Source organism: Gavialis gangeticus, unplaced genomic scaffold, assembly GCF_001723915.1.
Source record: "Gavialis gangeticus isolate Ggan-Ray unplaced genomic scaffold, GavGan_comp1, whole genome shotgun sequence".
NCBI lineage: Eukaryota > Metazoa > Chordata > Crocodylia > Gavialidae > Gavialis > Gavialis gangeticus.
The window spans coordinates 36,083,558-36,107,549 of record NW_017729000.1 but is presented as its reverse complement, the minus strand read 5'-3'; the positions used below and the strand labels follow the sequence as shown (position 1 = coordinate 36,107,549).

Here is a 23,992-nt window from a genome sequence, read left to right as displayed (position 1 = left end):
AGGGAGGCAGGCACATGCATGTTTGGTTTCAGATTTGCCCATATAGCTAGCACACCTGCATGCACAAATGGCCTATGTGTAAATTAGGAAGACAAATGAACATGTATTTTACAGCTCTTAATACTGTAGCTAAACAACCAAGAATAAGTCTGTTGATGAAACAGGCATCTTGAGGGTATGTGGAATCACTGAAATGATCAGCTGGGTCTCTGTAAATGCTGTCTTTTGGAGTTAACCTATAATTCAAATATTCCAGAAACATTGGTGTATGCATGCCTATGAGAGGAGGAGTCCAATAATGATGCATGATATTGGCCAATGTGAGATATGGCTATACATCCCCTAAAAGTAACTCCTAGCAGTGATTTCAAGAGGGCCTTAGACACTCCTACTAATGACAATATAACTTTGGAGCAAGAGACTGATAATAATCAGATTGATGTAGGCATTTCAACACTTGTCTGCCTCACATAGAAATAATAAAAGTGCCTGTGTGTGCAAATGTTTTTGTGCTTTCAATTAGAGAGAATAAATGGAAATGTAGGATGTAAGGAAATAAGATGCAATGTCATGTGCTTCTCCCATCACCTCTTCAGTTCCCCATATGGAAAGGTTTAACTTCCACTGTGACATGGTGGGCAGACAATGATATTAGTTAATTTGGCTCTGTGTAGTGCTGAACATTAATGTGAATTACAAATGTGTGCCTGAGCAATCATGCTGACTTTTATTTAGTCATTAATTTATCCAAACATTAATGTACCCCATACACACAGACACAATTAGACTTGGAAATACTTGTTTCCTTTTTATGGATTTTTGTTTTATAACAAAAGAGTTTAAAATATTAAAATGTTTAAATATGTCCAAGTTTTCAAATTCAGGAAAGCAGTATTTTTTATGACTTTTCTACTTTTACTTGAACACAAATAATGAACTTCCTCTAGCCACAGTCTTTCAAGATGCCTTTGGGTAGCATGATCAGTGTTGAGCTCAAAATCTATGCAAAACATCTTCAGTGATGAAGGAAATTGACATTATGAGCCATACTGCCAAGATGGTCATTGGTTTGTAGCACTAATTTCACTCCCTTCCACAGCTATACATCTACTTTTAGTTGGTTGGAAATCTTTGGAACTCCTGCCCTAATACTGCAACATTAGTGCTTATTGAGTATCATTGATGAACTTTACAAATCTAAGAAAGAGGTGATCTCTGCCTCCTAGAAGTGACAGTTGAGATCACTGGGCAGATGATTAAGCTTCCTAGGGCTTGGATAATATCTTAGATTTTGAGTTTCTTATCCAAATGAAATCTCTAAACCCAGTAAACTTTACTCCTCTTAAGTAGATACATTAGCAGCTAGTGTCTAGGATATAAAACCTATGTAACTAGGATGGAATTGACAAGAAGGATAGAAGTGATGAGTGTTTCTCAGTTGAGAAACAGTTGTTTGTGTCAATATAATAAAAAGTTTTGAAGATAAAAAAAAAGCTGCAAACTTAAATAAAAAAAATGAGTTAGATGCAGCAGCCCATTACTTAGCAGTATCCACCAACATAACAAGTCATGTCAACTTTATAAAATATATAATGCTTGTTTATTAGGTAGCTGTTCAGTTCCCAGAAAATGCAGCAGTGGAGACAAGTGAATGTTGGGTTTAAAACATTTACAATATTAGGGAATTATTTTATATGGAGGCATTTTTAGGCTCAGTAATTGGCTAATCTAGAAATTGTTCCAAATGCCTAGTGTATGTTTGAAGAATTATAAATGATTAAGCCAATGTAGCTGTGCTCTAGGCTTTATTTCCTAGGGCTGTGCGAAGCATTGGTGGCTGATTCAGTTCGGCGGAGATTTGGCCCAATTCGGCAGCCAAATCTGAATTGAATCAAGAGACCCATTAAAAGGTCCGAATCAAATTGGAAGCCTCCAAATCGATTCAGAGAGATTTGGAGATTCAGAAGGCTTGCAGCAAACAGAAACTGAGAAGAGGGAGGGGGATGGGGTGATCTTCCATATATGAAAAAGCCTCAGGGGGGAAGGGGGAGGAGACTGCTCTGATGTTGACATCTGTAGCTGACCACTGACTCTGATCTTACTCTGAGTTCCTTTCCAATCACAGTGCTCTGGGGGAGGGACATAGAAAAAACATATAAAACTGTGTCTGAAGTGATCTGTGTTTTTTGTGAACTGTCCCTCTCTTGGAGACCGGCTTGCTAGCTGGTCTCTTGCTAGGTAGTCTTTCTTCTTGTAAGTTGCATCCAATCCTTTCCTACGTACCCTTGCCTACCATCCCTGTTGTTATCCCTATCCACTGCTTTCAACTTATTCTTCCCCCAGAATCCTCTTATTTGTTCTTGTTAGTCTGTCTTGATTCTTTCCCCCACAGAAAGAAATCTGTGTTTTCCCTGACGGTGTGCCCTCACTGTGCAGGAAAACACAACATATATTACACGCGCATTTTGTAGTACACCAAACATTACCAAGTGTGCTGGAAAGGCAGGTGCCAGGTCTTCTGGTGGAGAAGGGAGAGGGGGCAGAGGGAGAGCAGCAAGTTCCCCCCACTCCAAATATAGATGCACCCTCTTTCCTGGCAGCGGTGAGTCTTCTGCTGCTAATGAGAGCAAGGAGTCAGTACCAGTGCCTGCACCTGCACTGCCAACACTAACACCACTAACCAACAGCAGCATGACATTCTCCACCCCAATTTCAGTTCCCAGCATGAGCCTCCCAGTGCCAGAGGAGAAGCTGGATCTGGAAGCAGAGGAGCTGAGGGGTGTAGCATAGGAAATTCTGGCGAAGGAGGACGAATCTGAGTTTGTGCTCCACACCCCTCAAAGTTCTCCTAGAGGCAGGTGTCCTTCTCTGGAAGGCACTTTGAAGGAGGTTCTGGGGTCAGGTCTCAGCTCCTCCTCCTGTTGTGCCTCTGCCTAGTGAGGAGGGGGATAAGGCAGGATCCCCACCCTCAACCCAGAAGTGGGTGGGTAGTGTAGTGTGGGATCATTTTGAGGTGGCAGATGATTCCAGGTATGCTACCTGACAGTACTGCCCAAGGCAGATCAGCTGGGGGAAGGATGTGAAACACTTTACCACCACGGCGATGCTGCTGCATCTCAGGAGGCAGCACCCCCTTGCCCTTCTTCCTCCTCAGCCTGGCACCAGTGGGAGTGTGCCCAAAAGGAAGTCCCCCTCTCACTCTAAAGCCCCTGTCCCCATTAAGCAGAGGCAGGCCACCCTGGACCAGTGGGGGAAAGGCAGAGGGAAAGAGGGGCGCATTCCCAAGGCAAATGAAATCACCCAGGGCATTGGGGAGATGCTTGCTCTAGATGGCAAGTCCTTCTTTGCTGAGCATCCAGGGTTCAGGCAGCTCATGGTGCTCATGGCCCCATTGTACCAAGTGCCCACACGCACCACCTTTAGCAGGATGGTGGTGCCCTCCCTGTATGAGGCATGCAGGGAGTACTTGAGGGAGGAGCTGCACAATGCAGGGCCACAGGTAGCCTTGCACTTCACCTCAGACATCTGGAGCCACCGGGGTGGATATCATGCCTACGTCTCCCTCACAGGGCACTGGTGCAACCAGTCAGGCCATCAGTAGGCAATTCTTCAAGCTGAGGTGATGAATGAGTCCCACACGGCAAGGGAGATCATGGGGGTCATGAACTGCTTGGTGCAAGGGTGGCTTTGTGGGCAGGGCGAGATCATGTGTGGCTTCATGGCCAGTGACAATAGGGCCCTGCACCACTCTGCCTAAAACCTGGCAGGCCTCATGCTTGCACTAGGGGCTACCATCCCTGCTGCATTCATCCCACTCTGCCTTGACACACACGTTTTGCTTTCAGAAGTTTGAGGCATACTTTCACAGAAACCCCTGCACCTAGCTCCTTGAAACTTGGCAGGCTTCATACCCTCAGAAGGGGCTACCATCCCTAGTGTTTTCATCTGAATCTGCAAAAAAATGACAAAGTTATAGGTACTTTAGTTATTCCCCATTATAGTCTGTGGCCAAATCTCCGAATTGCCGCCAAGTCTTCAAATCTGAATCAGACGAATCGAATCGGGACAGTGATTCAAATCACTGAATCGAATCACTGTCCCTCCGAATCAGTGGAATCTGAATCTGAAGTGAATACTTGCTGCTTTGCACAGGTCTATTATTTTCCACTAGATCTTAACATAATAATTGAAGTGAAGAAAGACAAGAGGAGTTAGGATTTGGGCCAGCAGCACTTCAAGGTTCAGGTCATTTGATTTACTGACAGTGAATGAACTATTTCAGTGCCATGTATATTTAGAGTCTCAGGCAAGAGTAAAGGAATTGTATTATGATAACAAAACTGGTATGTTCTTTTGCATATTGATTTTACAGAAATAAATCATGCTTAACTTCACAATTGTACATAAGTTATTTATTTAGCTTATCACAATATTAACAACTGATATCAAATGCCATGCAGTATCATTCACACCTTAGTTTTTTTTCCATCATCTGTGTCCATTAATCTGAAAACATTAACCAGTTAATCTGCACAACACTCACAGGCTGCGTCCAGACATCATAGCCGTGCAATATGTGGTGCTACAGACGCATATGTGGCACCATGTACTGCACATTCAGTTGTTCTCCACACTGCAAGGGAGCAGTGTGGAGGGATTTTTTGACCCGCTACATGTGGGGGTCAGAAAAATCTGTGGAATAAAAAAGAAGAGTGGCACATGTGGTGCCAGCATATGCCACCCAAAGCTAGAGCCTGGCTGGCCAGAACCACACTCTGCTGCCGGCCAGGCTCTGCACAGCAGGATCACTGCTATTGCAGCCCTGGGAGGTCCCGAGGCAATGCTGCTGGGGACAGCCCAGTGCTGGCCCCAGCCTTCCCTACCCCACACGGGGTAACTTCCTGCATACCAGAGCATGCATGGCACAGACGTTCCCTGGGGACAACTAGCAGCAGCACAAGGTGCACTGCCTTTAGTTGTCCCCGGGGAACTAAATGTCTGTGCACATCTCGATGCAGCCATGCTGTTTAAATATTGTTTTCCCATTTCATGAAATGCTGTATGTGTGGTATGTGGCTAAAAATGTATTGAGAAGGTGGGACTAAGATTTTTAACAGCGCCCAAGTCCCACTGGATTTAAGTATGACACATGAAACATTTAACTGAGGTATTTTTGAAAATGTTACCCTAAGTCACTGACACAAAAGGCATACAAAAAGAAAAGTGGAATATAGCCAGAATCAAGAGGTAGGTTTTGTCTGGTGTGTAAGGTTACACTCTAAACACTAGCCTGGGAAGGGTAGTATAAGAATGGCTTTATTTAAATTTTTGTTTCGTTTTTCTCATATAGTGTCTGTGTGTGATGTGGACATCTAATCTGTCCTTCGAAAATTAAAAAAACATTTTTAACTAAGCTGTAAGTCCATGCTAGTTTATATAACATAATTCCAAACAATGCCTCTGAATCTTTTCTCATTTTTATTACTGTACTCGAACTGATTTGTAAGGAATTTGAAATATTTGGATAATCTTATATTCCCCGTCTGTTCTCCTTTATACTTGCTAGTTCAAGCTAAGCTTGTAACTAGTGAGGTCAGAATACTGTATGAGATGCTTCTTGTGGGAAATTTCATGCCTGGTTGCTTAACTGAATGTCTTATGCATTTCCATTAAGCAACTGAATTTACTTTACCCGACTAGAATGCTATATCTTTTAAAGTTTGTGTCTGCACTTGTGATTTGTTCTTACTTCAATAATGTTGAGAAACATACAAGGCCTTTTACATCACATACAATGACTCTAGATGAACAAAACAATTTGTAAAGGGAGAACAGAGAAAGCAAGGAATGAAAAATAGTTTAGGTGCAGTTTTTGGACAGTGTCCAGTTTCTGCATTAATAATGCTTTTCAACACCAGATGAAGCCTGAATCATAACAGCTCATTTAATACCATGTGCCCTCCTGAAAAGAATATGAGATTAGTAGTTAAATGAAATGCCCACAAATCCTGGGCATGGTACACAAAATCAATAAAAATTATAATGCAGGCAGGCAGGAGGATAGTAAACTGGACTGTTACTTACAATTTCTTTTGTCTCCCCAAACCTTTCAGAGTGCTCTATGGAAACAAGATCACAGAGATTCCCCTGGGCCTTTTTGATGATCTTGTCTCTTTGCAGTTGCTGTGAGTATGATCCCTTTCTTTTTTTATGATACAGCCTAGCCTGAATTATAGTTTTTTCAGCTTCCAGCTTTAATTTCAAGCTCTTGTTGGTCCATTTTGCATTGAGGCATTTTAATCTGTTCCTTCCTTATGAGGGTAGCAGTGAAACAAGAGATAAAAAAGAAGGTTCCTGTTGTTATTTAGCTCAATGCCCATATCATATAGTTAATTCAAAAGGTTGAGTTTAAGGATGGAAAGAATAGGAATGTGAATTAATTCTAACATGGGAAGCAGAGTCATCACAAAACGTAAGGAAGAGGATGATGATGATTTCTTCTCTTCATATAAAATATTAATTGATTGCACATGTGACTGAGTATTTGGATCCTGCATGACAGTTTCATGGCACATAAGCAAAATAGCAATATCTAAGGATATTATCTTCTCCCATTATAGTTGATATGTATACATATATATTCTGTATTTTTATTACACTGATTATGGCTCAACTGACGTACAGATTATCTGTAGCCAGTGCCATTAATATTCCCATAGTCATATACTTTAAATTGACAGGTTTGACTTATTCTAAAATGCAATTATAATCTGAACAACAGTGTATTCTGAATTATAAATAGTTTCATTTTTGATTAACATCTGGGGAAAATGTTCATGGACAAAAGTAAAGTTTCAGGTCCAACCATTTCCCACCACCTTAGCACTTTGAACCCATCCCCAGAGAGATAATCCAGCCACTATTTTAGCCAACCAGTAGAGGGAGTAAAAGTTAAATTAATTAAAGTAATATTCCAGAGCTCTGTTTAACCTCAGCAATGATGCACCTGTGTAGACAAGGAAATAGATAAAGCTCACCCATATTGACTAACATTATGTAAAGCACATAAAAGGCATATGATAGAAAATGTGGAAATGAAGTATTTGCTTGGTGGGAAACAAAAACTTAGTAATTAGACATCTTATTTTTAAGCTTTTCAGGCTGCTTCAGCAAAAAAATAGATTTAAAAATCTAATTCCTTATTTCTTTTACCTTTAATCCTGCATTACTCAGTAATATCCAGGGATCCAGGTTTTCCATGCCCTGTGGAAAAACACAGATATTCCCTTTTAAAGGAGAAAAACGCGGGTGTTTCCCTTTGAAGCAGGAAGTGCTGGGCTTTCCCTTGCAGGCTGGCAGCATTTCAGCCTGCAAGGAGCTGCTTGGAGCTCAGGGGAGTGGAGGGAGGGCAGTTAGAAGCAGAAGGTCCCACGTGTGATTGTCATGTGCACACACATGACTGGCAATACAGGTAGGTAGGGTGGAGGAAGCAGCCCTGGCAGCTGGATGCAGGTAGGTCTATGGGACAGGGAGTTGGAAGGCCAGGGCTTGGGGACTGTCTGAGGCAGGTGGAGGGGTGTGTGTGTGCACGTGCATGCATGCGTGTGTGTGTGTGAATCTGTTTGTGGGTGCTGGGTAAAGCAGTCCAGACACCAGGGCTGTGGTGGGGCAGCAGGGTCTGAGGCAGCGCTTGGTATGCCAGCATGCCCACCTCAGCATTGTTGCCCATGGGGCCTGTCTGCGCAGGACTCCAGCAGGTGCAAGGGGAAGGGGGATCCGTTGGGGCAGTGGGGAGCTGCATGGCTGGGCCACCGGAGGCCAGTGCCCATGATTGTAGGAGTCCACTGGAGTCCGGTGAGTCTGCACAGGGCTGGCTGGGGCAGGGGGTAGTTAGGGGCCCCACCTGGCAGGATGGGGGGGGACAAGGGGCTCTGCATCAGGAGTGAGGGGCACCAGCAGGGCTGGGGGGCTGGGGTTTTCGGAGTAAGGGGCACTGGCAGTGCTGGGGGTGAGATTCAATGGCATGGGCAGAGGGGTAGGGGCAGGGCACTGGCATATCAGGGCTGCTTAGCTGCACAAAGAAGTCGGGGTGGGACAGCTACAGCTGAACCTGTGTCCTAGTGAGCTAAGGGAGTAGGGAGAGCTCTGATTTTCTATGATTAAAAACAAAATCAAATGCCAAAATATATAGGTATTTAGAATGTATTTTAGTATAATGTTTGAGGCACTGCTAGACTTCCAAATTGCTTTAAAATTGTAAATATATCAATAAAACTTTGTGTGCAGCTGATACCTATATATATAGTGGTGTTTCATTTTAATTGCATAAAAATGCAGATTTACAGGTTTTTAATCAGAGAGTCTGGGACTTCTTATCAGCGAATTTGGGAATTTTAAACAGAAGAAACCAGGATCAGTGGTAATCTCCATCTGAATAGTATCTCCTTAATGCTGTGCTCTGCAAATGCACACATGCTTTCATTACAACTCTTTAAAGCAGAGCTGAAGATCCAAAATTATCTGTTTGTGTTGTAAGTGATAATTTAAAGGGATTATGCCAGTGTATAATATAGTTCCTAGTGTTTTCAATTGCAAATGTAGGTCACCTTTCTCTGGAGATGGGGAGAAGCAGATATGGTGTGGTTAGAAAAACATTCGAGTCATCCAATTATTTCCTCTAGTCGTTTGCACAGTCCTTTCCTGCAAGCCTCACTGTCTCATTCCTACTTAATACCACCAAGCCCATTTCTCTCTTAAATGCCTTCTGGTCCCAGCATGTATACCAGGAGGAGACTGCATAAGAAGGAATTTTTGTTTTGTCATTTAAGAGGACAGGCAGACACAGAGGTCTGAAGTTTGGGTATAATATGGATTGATTCAGGCAGCATGTTAGTCATTGTGGCATTCAGTTCGGTAAATGAGCTGCAAGAAAAGAGAGGGCTTAGTAGCAAATAATCTCATTACTTACGTTTTATTTCGCTGGAGAACAGAGTATGTGAATAACTCTGCTTTGTCAAACTGTTCAAACAGAACCTTTTATAGTTGTGTGATTAAAATGATGCGCCTTCATTCTGTTTAAAACTGAACTCATTACAGGTGGGAACCTTCCCAGTAGCCGAACAAATAAACAAAAACAAAACCATTGTAGCTCACTAAATTTCATATAAATATATGACTATTTAAGCTTTAAAAGTGCATAAAAATCATCATGCTTGCCCAACTTAGATTTATATTGTAGTCCTTCTTGGCATTTAGAATAGTATTTTCTAAGTAATTTTTTAAACCCAAATGTTGTAAGTTTACTATTTAATGAGCTCAAGTGACTTTTTTTGTTAAAGGAATAAATCCCTTGTAAATACAAACAGTTCAAAGCTATTGTAGTTAAATCATTTAAGCAACTTCAAGCTGAGAAAAGAAGATAAATCTCAAAAGATTGCCCAAGTCGAAGCATTCCCAGTACAAATGTTACTTTGGAGGCTTTTCAATATTTTAAGGGTATTCAGAATGTAAAATAGCTGCTGACAAAGATAATGGTGAGTGATCATGCTTAAATGCAAACAAATGTGTGCACATTTTCAGACCATGGCTTTAAAGCAGCTATTGCAGGTTTGCTTGTTGTATTTTAATAGATGTCTAAAACATAATAGCATGCATTGGTTTTAGACCTGCTGTTGAACAGTTGGAACACTGCCCTCTGATTAGGTCTAATTTAGCGTTCAGTGGGCTCTAGATTGGATTTCTTCTTATTAGTCTGGAGACATACTGGTAAGAATGCTCTGATTAAAATACCCTGGTTGCCAATGTAATTTCCTAAACTTAGACTGAAGCAGTTTTGAAAATGCCTTGGTGCATGATAAAGTAGAATGTAGTGTCAGAAAGGGTGTTTCTGAAAGTTTGCTGATTTTGATTTAGGAGAAAAATCTTATCACTTTGAAATAGCACAATAGCTATTACTGTTATCTGCCCTCTATTAGTGTTCTTAAGCTTCACAATAAACTCAGTATCCTTGTTTGTAATGTACAGTTTCATAATCTAGGACCAGATATTCCTACTCTTGCACAGTCAAGTATTACCTTAATTCTGCCTGTAGTCCTGTTTAAGTCGATAAGGCACAAGGCTTAAGGCACAAGTTAATACTCAGCCTGATATAGAATATCTTAAAGTGTCTTATGTGTTAGGAGAGCATGGAAAAATGAAAACTCATGTCTAATTTTAGGTTAGTTATATGCACATTAGAATTCTGCAGTTAGTTCATGCAACCACAGGGATGGATGTGATATAAATGTGTTAGGTAAGAAGGTAGGCATATGTAGATAGATGTTTTCTATTACTTTCATTTATTTTTTAATCTAGCTGGGTTAATCTAAATTGGGAAGAGAAATAAGAAATAAAGCTCTACTATAGATAAGCACATTGGATTAATTTATAAATAATCTAACTGGGACTATATACAGACATTGTTTCTACTGGGAGAGTCATTGCTCTTCTAAGAGAAACCACCAGTGTACAGATGTTCAGGATTTTTCCCCAAGCAAAACTTACCACTTCAGAAACAAAATAACCTAGGAACATGCAGGGTTAAATCCCTCCTGAGAGAGGGAAAGTCTGTATACATTCTTTTCTAAGGGAAGCCACAGCACAATCCCCCAAAAACCAAAGGTTCAGCCCTCCCTTCACCCCCATGACCTCATCCTGGAGACAGTATGCCACTCAGGCTGGACTCTACTTCTCCAACTGAGGAGAGAGAAGACTATGCTGCCTTTCACAATATCACATTATGCTATAGGGAAACACAGGCTGCCACTGAGCAGTCTGGGTCAGTCAACAGGACTGCTGTTTGCACTGCTGCCAACTGTCTCTAGGCAGACTGAGGGAGCCTGCAGAGCATGCTGAGGTGTATGCACAAGGTTCCCCTGGCTGTGCAGCATCAGCATTGAAAGCTCTCTACTCTTCAAAGACTCAGCATTCAAATGTCTGTTCAGAAGCCCCCTGTTGAGCTTTTCTACCAGGAAAACAAACCTAGGAGAATTCTCCTGTATCATTTGGATGTGTATACACATCCTGTGTTACAAGCAGAATTCCTTTCATGAGAGGAAGTGCACAGCCACTGGCAAGAATATCTGAGCACTTGTGGCACAAGGGACAGGTCCCAGAGGACTGGAAAAGGGCCAATGTGGTCCCTATTTTCAAGAAGGGGAGGAAGGAGGATCCAGGCAACTATAGGCCAGTCAGTCTCACCTCCATCCTTGGCAAAGTCTTTGAAAAGGGAGTTGGTAGTGGGGTCCCACAGGGCTCGGTCCTTGGACCAATACTCTTCAATGTCTTCATCAGTGACTTGGATGAGGGAGTGAAGTGTACTCTATCCAAGTTTGCGGATGATACAAAACTGTGAGGAGAAGTGGACACACTGGAGGGCAGGGAACAACTATAGGCAGACAGGACATGTTGGACAACTGGACAGAAAACAATAGAATGCAATTTAACAAGGAGAAATGCAAAGTGCTGCACCTAGGGAGGAAAAATGCCCAGCACACCTACTGCCTAGGAGATGACCTGCTTGGTAGCATGGAAGCGGAAAGGGATCTTGGAATCCTAGTGGACTCCAAGATGAACATGAGTCGTCAGTGTGATGAAGTCATCAGAAAAGCTAACTATACTTTATCATGCATCAGCATCAGCAGATGCATGCCAAATGGAACCAAGGAGGTGATACTTCCCCTCTGTTGCGCGCTGGTCAGACCGCAGTTGGAATACTGCATGCATTTTTGGGCGCCACACTTCAAGAGGGATGTGGATAACCTGGAGAGGGTCCAGAGGAGGGCCACTCCTGTGGTTAAGGGCTTGCAGGCCAAGCCCTACAAGGAGAGACTAGGGAACCTGGACCTCTTCAGCCTCCTCAAGAGAAGGTTGAGAGGTGACCTTGTGGCTGCCTATAAATTCCTCATGGGGTCGCAGAAGGGAACTGGTGAGGCTCTACTCACTAAGGTTCCCCTGGGGGTCACAAGAAATAATGGCCATAAGCTAGCAGAGAGCAGATTTAGACTGGACATTAGGAAGAACTTCTTCACAGTTAGAGTGGCCAAGGTCTGGAATGGGCTCCCAAGAGAAGTGGTGCTGTCCCGTACCCTGGGGGTCTTGAAGAGGAGGTTGGATGGGCATCTGGCTGGGGTCATCTGAACGCAGCACTTTCATGTCTATGCAGGGGGTCGGACTCGATGATCTATTGAGTCCCTTCTGACCCTAACATCTATGAATCTATGAACACTCTTCTCCTTCCATAACTATTAGCAAGTGTAACTAGCTAAATTTTGATTGCTGCCCATGGTATCTGTTTGTGTGTGTTCCCCTCCCTTCTTGGATTGTATCACCTTCATTGTTTTATACTTCTAGCAGCCCAAATGGTCAAGATTTTAAGAGGCTGTCCTTTAGCCTGGATCTCTTTTGTGAAAGTGAAGATCATGTATTTTAAAGAGGCCTTACTGAGAGTACAGGAACAAACCATTGCAATGCGCAGGAAGACTAGCAAGTATGGCAGAAGACCATCTTGGCTTAGTAGGGAACTCTGCAATATGTTAAATCACAAAAAGGAAGCTTATAAGAAATAGAAACTTGGACAAATAACTAGGGAAGAATATGAGAGCATTGCACGGGTATGCAGGGATGAAGTCAGGAAGACCAAAGCTCAGCTGGAGTTGCAGCTAGCAAGGGATATAAAGGGGAAAAAGAAGGCTTTCTAAAAGTATGTTGGTAGCAAGAGGAGGATCAGGGAAAGTGTGAGTCCTTTACTGAATGGGAGAAACAAACTTGTGACAGAGGATGCAGAAAAGGCTGACATGCTCAATGCTTTCTTTGTCTCAGTCTTCACAGACAGGGTCAGCTCTCAGACTACTGCACCTGGCAGCACAGTTTGGGGAGGAGGTGAGCAGCCAGCAGTGCCAAAAAACAGGTTAGGGACTACTTGGAAAAGCTGTATGTGTGAAAGTCCATGAGGCAGGATGGTATGCTCCTGAGGGGGCTGAGGGAGTTGTCTGATGTGATAGCAGAGCCATTGGCAATCACCTTTGAAAACTCATGGCTATCAGGAAAGGTCCTGGGTGACTGGAAAAGGGCAAATATAAATTGTATGAGGAGAGATTGAAGGACCTGAATCTCTTCAGCCTCCACAAAAGAAGGCTGAGAGGGGATCTTGTGACCATCTACAAATTCATCAAGGGGCAGGGCAGCAAGGAATAGGAGATACTGTGTTTACCAAGATGTCCCTTGGGTTTAGTAGAAACAACAGCCATAAACTGATAGAGAGCAGATTTAGATTGGACATTAGGAAAAATGTATTTACAGTGAGGATTGCCAAAATCTGGAATGGAGCTTCCAAGGGAGGTGGTGCTCTCCTCTATCTCAAGAGGAGACTAGACAAGCACCTAGCTGGGGTCATCTGACCCCAGCGCTCTTTCTTGCCCATGGCAGGGGGTCAGATTAGATGATCTACTGAGGTCCCTTCTGACTCTAAAAATCTATGAAATCTATGAAATGTAAAGTCCTGTACTTAGGATGGTATAATCCTATACACTGGTACAGGCTGGGACCTGACTGGCTGGGCAGCAGCTCTGCAGAAAAGGACCTGGAGGTTACAGTGGACAATAAGTTGACTATGAACCAGCAGTATGCCCTTGCTGCCAAAAAGGCTAACAGCATACTGGGCTGCACTGGTAGGTAATTTGCCAGTAGCTCAAGGGAAGTGTTTATTCCCCTCTATTCAGCACTGGTGAGGCCACATCTGGAGTACTGTGTTCAGTTTTGGGCCCCCCAGTGCAGAAAGGATGTGGAGATATTGGAGAGAATCCAGCAGAGGGCACCAAAAATGGTGAGGGGGCTGTGGGACATGACTTATGAGGAAAGACTGAGGGAACTGGGCTTATTTAGAGAAAAGGAGACTGCAAGGGGACTTAATAACAGCCTTCAACTACCTGAAGGGTTGTTCCAAAGAGGATGGAGCTAGATTGTTCTCAGTGGTGGCAGATGATAGAAAAGAACCAATGGTCTCAAGTTACAGCAAGGAAAGTTTAGGTTAGATATTAGGAAGAATTTTCTTATCAGGAGGGTAGTAAAACACTGGAACAGGTTACCCAGAGAGGTAGTAGAAGCTCCATCCTTGGGGGTTTTGAAGACCTGGCTAGACAAATCTTTGGCTGGGATGATCTAGTTGGGGCTGGTCCTGCTTTGAGCAAAGGCTTGAACTAGATGACCTCCCGAGGTCCCTTCCAACCCCAGCTTTCTATGATGCTATGTACTCCCAACTCATTTTTATTTGTCTGGATCTAGTGCCTGCTGTGTGATTTTGCTGACTAAAGTTTAATGTAGAGAGCTATTCTATTTCCAGAAAGGATAACTGGAGTGTGACTTTATTAGAGTGAACTGTAACTTTTGTTTCCAATTTGGGGCAACAAGCCATACAAGGAGAGTGCAGCTGGGAAACGACATTTGCTTAATTAGCATTGCTTGTCTGACTTGCATATGAACATTACAGAAACAGTACATGTCTCAGTTTGAGATGGAAGTTTTCATGTAAACATTGGCCACAGTCAATTTTAATGCCTCTCCAGGAGGCTTTAAGCTAATCTTGGTCTGTCTAGAGGCTGGAATAAATTAAAGCATCCTAGTCACCTGTCTTTCAGTTTTCTTGGAATGCGGACAAAACCTTTCAAGAATCTCTGAGTTTGCCAAGTAACTTGCCAATCACAATACAGTAGGTAAAACTTAACACCACACAGCTCATGTTTTCTCTGCAGCAGTTTGACAGATAAGCCTGATGGTTGCTCTGCTTACCACCCCTCCTGGCTAAATCTGCGAAGCCAACCTACAGCAGAACAGAGCTATAGTTCAAGTCAATGAATTGTTGATAATGAGGATAGAACTTGTTAACTTTTCTGTTTATATTTAAGTAACACACTTTTTGCAGCCATATTAAAACCATATTTCCAGAGCATTTTTACTATAGTTAAGCAACAGATGCTTCATAGTATCCTTATACTTGGCACCAAAAGGTTATTATAACATCTCCTGTGTTTAAAGAGAGTATGTAACAAATAGTGTAGGAAATGCAATGTATTTTTTTCAACTTCTCTAACAAGTATCAGCTTCCAGGAAACCCGGTTCCTCAAGAAAATTTGCCTTGTATATTCACTAATCAGGTTTGTACGAAGCTTCAGTCCCTGATTCAATTTGGTGGAGATTCAGCCTGATTCAGTGGCCAAATCCCCGAAACTGAATTGAATTGAATTGAATCGGAGGACCCTTTAATCTCTCCGAATTGAATCAGAACCCTCCAAATCAATTCAGAGAGATTCGGAAAGATTTGGCAATTTGAACACAGACACAGATTTAAATGTTTTTTCTACATACCTCTAGGTAGAAGGTGGCTCCCCAGCAGGCTTGGCAGCAGACTTGGAAGTGGACCAGAAGCACTTCCGGTCCACTTCCGGGTGTGCCGGTGAGTGTGCCAGGGGACCCTTCTGTGCACTCCCAGCTCAGCAACTGGTGCCTCCTGGGTCTGGGTGGGGCACCCAGGGTCCCCCTGTGGCCTGTTGCTGAGCCGGAGAATGTGTCAGGGCCCCCAGTGCACTCCCTGGTGGACCCGGAAGTGGACTGGAAGTACTTCCAGTCCACTCCCAGGTTCGCCACCAAGTACGTGGAGGGCCCCCCTCCCCCTCCCCCTCTCTCACACTCCTGTGCGATGCTTCATGTGCCCCATCATCACAGCATTCATAAGCCACACTGGTACCTCGAGGTATGTAGAAAAAAACATTTAAAGCTGTTACTATGTCCAAATCACTGATTCTCTGAATTAGCATCGAATCTTCAGATTTGAATTCAGCCAAATTGAATCAGGGACAGTGATCTGAATCAATGAATCGAATCACTGTCCCTGATTTGGGCTGAATCTGAATCTGAATCAAATAGGGCCCACTTCGCACACCCCTACTAATCATACTAGTGCTTTGGTTTTTGATCTAAAATATTATGATTAATCTAACCACAGACCATTGAACATGAGTTTGCAAGCAAGATATGTTTCTCATAGTGTTTTATATTTTAATGTTTTTAGACTTCTTTGTGTACTGTGCTGAAGTGCTGGTACTCAGAAGGAAGTGATCTTTTGTAGTTCCTTCTTCATGAGAATATCAATTTTCTCTTTTTTTCATATGTAGTGATACCTGCAAATATTAGTGGATGCATCTACACATGTGCTTTATTGCAGAGTTGCTTAATTAGCATTGCAGTAACGTGTCACTGTCTGCATGAGCACCATTATTAGGGTGCAGTTGAGTACAGTAATATCTTACAGTGAAGTTATTTATTGCATTTCAATGAATGTGTGGATGGTGACTGGGACAGCAGCACTTTGAGCTGGGTGGAGCAGCCCTGGACTGGTAGGAAGTTCAGGGGGTCAGCCACACAGCTCTGCAGTTTTGGCACTCTTGTGTCTCAGCCAGCCCCTCCACCAGAGCCCAGGGCTGACTTGCCAAGCCTGCTGCCAGCCTGGGTTTGCTCTGCCCTGGCTCAAAGTGCTGCTGTCCCAGGCACATGTGTAGATGCATTAATTGTATGTGTAGATGCACATAGTGAGAGTTAAATATGAGCCCTGAAGGTAAAGGAGATTCATAAGCAAAACAGCAACTGCAAACTGAAGAATAAACAGATAAAATGCATTTTAAAGGCATTCCAAAATCAGAAATTGGCTCAAGCCAAAGCCCTAGTCTCAATCAACTAACATTAGTGTAGTTGGGAACTAGGTTTAAACATTCCAGCTCAGACAGATCTCCAGTTTTCATAGATTCATAGATGTTAGGGTCATAAGGGACCTCAGTAGGTCATTGAGTCTGACCCCCTGCCCTGGGCAGGAAAGAGTGCTGGGGTCAGATGACCCCATCTACGTGCTTGTCCAGTCTCCTCTTGAAAACCCTCAGGGTAGGGGAGAGCACCACCTTCCTTGGAAACTCATTCCAGATTCTGGAGACCCTTCCTGTGAAGAAGTTCTTTCTAATGTCTGACATAAATCTGCTGTCCATCAATTTGTAGCCATTGTTCCTAGTTACTCCAGGGGTGCCCTAGTAAATAGAGCATCTCCTATTATCTGCTGCCCTCCGCTGATGAATTTATAGGCAGCCACACAATCACCTCTCAGTCTTCTCTTGCAAAGGCTGAAGAGTTCTAGGTCCCACAGTCTGTCCTCGTAGGGTCTTGCCTGCAGGCCTCTGACCATATGAGTTGCCCTCCTCGGAGTCCTCTCAAGATTCTCTGCATCCCTCTTGAAGTGCAGTGCCCAAAACTGGATGCAGTACTCCAACTGCGGCCTGACCAGTGCTGCATAGAGGGAAAGCATCACCTCCCTGGACCTGTTCATCATGCATCTGCTAATGCATGATAAAGTGTGGCTAGCTTTGTTGATCACTTCATCACATTGACGACTCATGTTCACCTTGGAGTCAACTATGACTCAGAGATCCCGTTTCCACTGCTGAGAAGGTCATCCCCCAGCCTGTAAGTGTGTATTTGTTGAACTGCATCCTATTTCATCCTGTCCATTTTTCCAACCTGTCCAGATCCACCTGGATCTGTTCCCTACCCTCTAGTGTCTTAACTTTGCCCCATAATTTAGTATCATCTGTTAATCAAATCTGGCCAAATCTCTTCAAATTGAATTGGCTACCAAAGCTTCACACAGCTCTAACATAAAGTAATTTTGTCAAGATGCTGGTTATTTTCATTTTGGGTATCCTGCTGAAAATTCTATTATTTGCACAGTTCTAGTTGAGACTAAAAAAATCTGGTCCTAGAAGAGCACGTCTACACATTGCCCTATGGTGACATAACGCCATAGTACGGTAATGTTGTGATCACATACGTCTATACATGATCAGCAGCTATGTCACTGTAGAGGCACGCTCCCCCGGTATAGCACACTGCTACAGTGACATAGCAGTGAAATCTAACCAGGCACCATGTGCATGATGCAGTAACCACCCATACTGCCATGGTTTACTACTTCTTTTTGGAAGCACTAAAGCATGGCACTGTAGCGACGTCATCATACAGTGACATATAGACGTGCCCAAAGTTGTTTAGTATTTCCCAGGATCCATTACTTTCTTGGGAGTTTAGAATGCTTTGAACATCATGGATTTGGGTCTTTTGAGGTGTTCCATGAGCAGTGGAGCATATCATTTTACAGCAAACCTTGTTAATAAATACTCTTACTAGGGGTGTACAAATATGATTCGGATTCAGCCCAAATCAGGGACAGTGATTCATTTAGTTGATTTGGATCACTGCCCTGATTCGATTTGGCTGAATCCAAATCTGAAGATTTGATGCTAATTTGAAGAATCGGTGATTTGGACATAGACACAGTTTTAAATGTTTTTTCTACATACCTTGAATTACCAAGCGCGGCTTGTGAATGCTGTGATTGTGAGGTGAATGGAGTATCCCACAGGAGTGCAGTGGGGGCCCCATGTGCTCAGCAGCAAACCTGGAAGTGGACTCAAGGTACTTCCAGTCCATTTCTGGGTCTGCCACCAAGCACGTGGGTGAGGGGGACCCGCACCACCTGGCTCAGTGATCGGCTGTGGGGGACCCTGGGTGCCTCCCAGGCCAGGACGTGTTGGGGGCCCCCCTGCATGCTCCCCAGTGGACCAGAAGTGGTTCTGGTCTACTTCCAGGTCTGCTGCTAAGCACGCTGGGGACCCCCCAGTGCTCCTGTGGGACACTCCATCCACCCCACCATCTCAGCATTCATGAGCCGCCTGGTACCTTGTGGTATGTAGAAAAAACATTTAAAGCTGTGTCTGTGTCTGAATCATTGAATCTTTCTGAATCTCTCTGAATCAATTTGGAGGGTTCCGATTCAGTTTGAAGAGATTAAAATGTCTCCTGATTCGATTTGAATTCAGAGATTCGGCCACTGAATCGGGCCGAATCTCCGCCAAATTGAATCAGCGATCGAAGCTTTACACAGCCCTACTGCTTACCTTGATACCAATAATGACATTTTCTATATGGGGCAAATTATTACATTAAGCTTTTAGCAAAACCACATAGGACTCTTTTCTCCTGTTATCCCTTAAAGTGGTAGGAAGAAAAGAAGTATTATCACACCAGTAATCTGTCTAGAAGCAGTAAAGATTCATTGTTTCAATCCATATAATAGGTTTATAATTATTTTTAGACTGATTGCTAACGTTTTTTTTAATTTGCATTTGTTTTTCTTCTACCTTTTTAATGTTTATCTTAGTAAACTCAACAGCTATTCTTAAAGTGAGGGAGCAGCATCTGTCAGGCACAGAAATACAACTGGAGTCAAACATTAATGAAAGACTCCAAGAGCATCTGTCTTTTTTGTGTTACTTTTATAATCCATCTGCATGCAACCTCCAAAACAAACTCCTAATTTGTAAGTCAGTGTGTAATTCATTAGTTGTTCTGATGCCAGCACTCAAACCTGAACTCACCTGACACTAACTCTCCTAATAATTATAGAGTGAGAGAGATCGTTCTGATAACTCACAATACTGAGAACATGTGCTCTTTGCACTGTGGATACGAATTGTTGTATTGCTGTCCAAATCATGTTATGATTCCATTTGCTGTCAATAAGATGGACAGACTCAGCATGAGACCCCTCAAAATACCCAGGTGCTAGAGCAAGAGGTACTCAGAATTCAGCACATCACAAGTGCCCCAGCAAAGTGATAGAGGCACTGTTCAAAGGTCTGCCATCTTTTGGGTGAGAAATAAACCCAGGACCTGCATCCATGGCAGAACAGGTTCAGCTGTGCCATAGCCAAATTCCAACTGGAATCATTTAGTCAACTTTGTGATTTTTCCATTTAATTTACCTTAGATAAATTCGGCATTAGCATCTTCTTTCCAGAACATTTGAGAAAACATCATACATTACCAGAGGAAGATATAGTTTACATCTGAACAGTAGCTGACCTTTTAACATATCCCAAGTATCAGAAGTGTTTACCACTCCTCACCAGTGGCAAACATGCCTCACATTACCCCTGAAGTGTAGATAAATGATGTAATATATCCATTTTATATATGGCCAAGAAGTGGCACACAAGGTTGTATTTTGCTCTAGGATACAGCCAATCAGTGACAGATAGGGAAAAGGCCTAAGTGTCTTGATTCCTAAATATTAGAAGGAATGCTTGAATATGAGCTGTTCAGGGGTTCTTCCCTACTAAGTTGAATTAATTCAAAGCATGGCTCTACCAGTTCATTTTTTAACTTAATGAAAAAATAGAAATACTGAAAAAGAACAAACTGAATTAAATGCATTTTAATTGTGGGTGTTCTGTTTCTTTGAGTATCACTAGGGAATGTTTCTGGTGTCAAAGCTCTTTCTAATGTCTCCTACATGGAGCCTTTAAATGTAGGTGAAGACTTTTGGCTATGGATATTTAGTACAAGTTGCATACAACCAAGTTCAATTCTTCTGTTACCTGTGCAAATAATGTCAGTTCCTCACCTCATTACAAATCTCATACATTTTAAGCCTGCCCTTTGCTAGCCTGTTCTCATTTTCTCCAGCGAAGGCTCTTGTGTGGAGCACATCAATCAATTCAGAGAATAGCATGTGTAATTCTTGCCCGTATTGTCATTGTTATCTTAATACAAAGCTACCTAAAAGGAATAAGAAATAGCTTCACACTGGTTCTCTACAGCTTTTTGCCCTGCTACTTTCTCTTGGTTTAATAATGAACTTTAGAATGATTTCTGATCCCACCAATAGTAGCAAAAATCAGCCTGCAGTCTCTCAAGTGCATTAAGCATGCTATTTCAAACTTTGAGTTAAGTAGTTATTTGCTGATAGTTTGTGTACTTGTCATCATGGCACAGAAAATAAAAATGTTGCAAAAGGTGAAAACCACATTAACATGCCCCTTCTCTCTTAAAAACCAATTATTTTCAATCATTTTGTTTTCCAAGTTCAAATTATTATTATTTAAATGCTAATCACTTGAAGCTGTGTTCATGTATATAATTCAATTAGGAGACCATCTTAATTATACAGATGGAGCTTATGAGCATCTGATACAATTACTGTGCCAGCTCAGTACACATTCTTTCAAAGGGCCTAGCTGAAACATTATTGTTTCAGCGTGCATGGGCGGATCCTCTCTTTCAGAAAATGGGATCATAGTATTGTAATATGCTTGTGTTCTGTTTGTGGATTTTAATAGTGTATAAGCCACAGGTCTTAAGCTGGTTGTCCATATCTTATATAGATGTGATGAGCTTAAACTTGCAAGCTATTTCTTGAATACTTTTTAACATGTATGAAAACAGAGTTAATCCGACATTTCTCTGCATTGCATGTGTTTTTATTTCTGCTTGAATTTTTAACCTCTCTTAGAACAATACACCACATCTGGAAGCAGTGTATAAATCACAACTGATTATGCTGATAACACAATGAGGAAAATTATTAGAAATTATCATCACCTTAATTTGGTGCTAGAGAAATAGTTAGTTTTGCCTAAAATGCAGCTGCAAAATACACTGCAAACACATCCCTCTTTCTATACTTATCTAAGGAGAATAAAACTCAGCTGTTGAGTTTCTTAAGTGTTCAGTATCCAACCAAGAACAATTTATTTTTGCTTCTGGTATATCTGGTTTTCTCATTTGCAATATTGGAGGAATTTTAATAAATTTTCATTATATAAACTTGATACATATGTGGTGAATCCTGGTTGATCTGTCTAATTCAGATGCTCAATCCCTGGCCTGTGAGGCCTTGTCATCAGACCTGTGGCTCTCGCCACATGCCTGAAAATTTGGCAACAGGGGAGAAGTGGCAGCATTAAAAGCTGCTTAACAGCTCCCTAATTTCCAGACCTGTGGGGAGCCCCTCAGGACAGATGATGTGGCCCTGCTTGGTAGACCATACTCGTGTATGTGAAGTGACTCTGTGGTCAGATCTGGCCCGTGGGGTCAGACTGGTATACATGACCTGATCTAGTGTGCCAGGTATGCCCCACGAACTGACCCCACATGCTAATCTCATGCCAGATCACACCCACAGGCTGACCCTGTGCTACTCACAGCATCAGCAATTTAAGCACCAGTGGTCTAATTAATATACTGATGTAATTATTGAGGTAAGGAATTTATCAGGGTTCAAAGAAGAATTGGATTAAGGAACATCCAAAATTGTATCAGAGGGATTAAAAATATTAGAAGGGAGTTTCAGAAGGGTTTGTTGTTTGTTGTCTTTGCATGCTGATTCTTAACATTATCAAAGGTAGGATAATATACTCCTTTGATGCTTATTTGGTAGTCTGATCAATTATAGGAATATTAGTGTTTCTAGTCAATAACTCTGAATTCAATTTACATCAATTTTGTAGAGCTTCAGATGCTGCAGATGTATTTCAGAGGTGATATGAATTTTTTTTGTTCAGAACTGCATCTGGTGGCCATTGAAAAAAGTTGTATTTTAACTGAGCTCCCCCTTCTAAATGGTAATGTGTGTTTTGACTCCAGTTTACATATGCAATCCCTCTTTCCATTACTTTCAGTGATTTTTAAAGTAGGAAGTATGTCTTTATATTTATGAATGTATACATATAAAATCAATCTCTCTAGGTTTTTTATATATTGCCTTCCTCAGAACTATTTTGTGCTGTTTATGACTGCATTATAATGTAGCAAAAATTTATACCAGGAAAATCTCCTCTCCGTTTGTATATTCTGTTTCTTAAAATAGGGGGTATTCATAATTAGTTCAAAATGGGTACTGGGATTTTTCTCTGCCAGGTTTCCTCCATCCTTTATTTTTTTGTTTGTTTTTATTTAAGTGGTGTCACATTGTTTTGTAAAGGGATACAGAGCTGATCTTTTCCCTAAACAAAAAAACTTCTTAAGATGTCTCTGAGGCAGTTCTGAAAAAAAAACTTGTTTAGAGGCATTTCTACTTATATATCATGTTATCTATGTAATCTGCATTTCTTTTCAAATATGTATTCTATGAGAAAATAGAATACTTTAATGAGGGAAATTATCTGCTTCTCTTGTCTGTTTCCTGTCTGAGATGATAGTTCTGAAGTAAAAGAGATGCCACATAGAAGGAAATCAGTATCTTGAAATCCCTGTCTTCGGCAACTTAGTGTGCCCTGCCCGTGAACTAAGGCACACTGATATTTCCCTGTGCCTCACCTTTCACATTACAAGAACTTGTTTTTAGTGCTTTATGTTTCTGCTGAATTTTAATTGTTAGGTGAAGTTTCCCATGTGGTCCATGGAGGCACTGAGGGCCCAGAAGGTAGAGGAGATGGGAGTCCACGAGGGATGGTTGTACCTTAAGGGGGCGATCCTCCAGGCCCAAAGGATAACAGTTCCTGAGAGAAACAAGGCGGGTAAGAGTGCTCAGAAACCCCCTTGGCTCAGCAAGGGCATTCAGCAATGGCTGAGGACTAAAAGGGGGGCGTACAACCAGCGGAAGGGAGGAGCTATCACCAAGGAGGCCAAGGCAGAGATGGAAGTCAGGCTAGTGACCAGGATTAAGGACAACAAAAAGTCCTTTTTCAAGTACATTGGGAGGGCACCAGGCAATGTAGGGCACCTGTGAGATGCAAACGGTAATCTTGTGGCTATGCCAGACAAGAAAGCTGAGATTTTTAATAGTTTCTTTGCCTCTGTTTTCTTGAACAGGGACTGGGACATCCCACCTACCAGAGGTAGGGACAGTCTCGGGGATAGCTCTGTCAGGCCTTCAGTCAGTGCAGATGTAGTTAGGGATCTTCTTGAAGGGCTAGACATTTTAAAATCTGCAGATCCAGATCCCTCCACCCAAGGGTGTTGAGGGAGCTGGCAGGGTTCATCACGGAGCCCATGGCCCAGCTGTATGAGCATTTGTGGTCATCTGACCAGGTGCCAGGGGATTGGAAACTGGCTAATGTGGTCCCAATTTTCAAGAAAG

The 23,992-nt window shown here is 42.4% G+C and overlaps 1 protein-coding gene across 4 annotated transcripts in view; it reads left to right on the top strand.

Annotated features, from left to right (window-relative positions):
• SLIT3 (slit guidance ligand 3) overlaps positions 1-23,992 on the top strand; it is a 1,179,950-nt gene that overhangs the window by 843,164 nt on the left and 312,794 nt on the right. For 3 of the 4 annotated variants that reach the window (XM_019506517.1, XM_019506516.1, XM_019506519.1), the window contains one exon: positions 6,114-6,185. The exons of the other annotated variant lie outside the window; for it this stretch is intronic. In XM_019506517.1, coding sequence (XP_019362062.1) covers positions 6,114-6,185 — 72 coding nt within the window. The remainder of the gene's footprint in view (positions 1-6,113; positions 6,186-23,992) is intronic. 4 annotated transcript variants of the gene reach the window in all.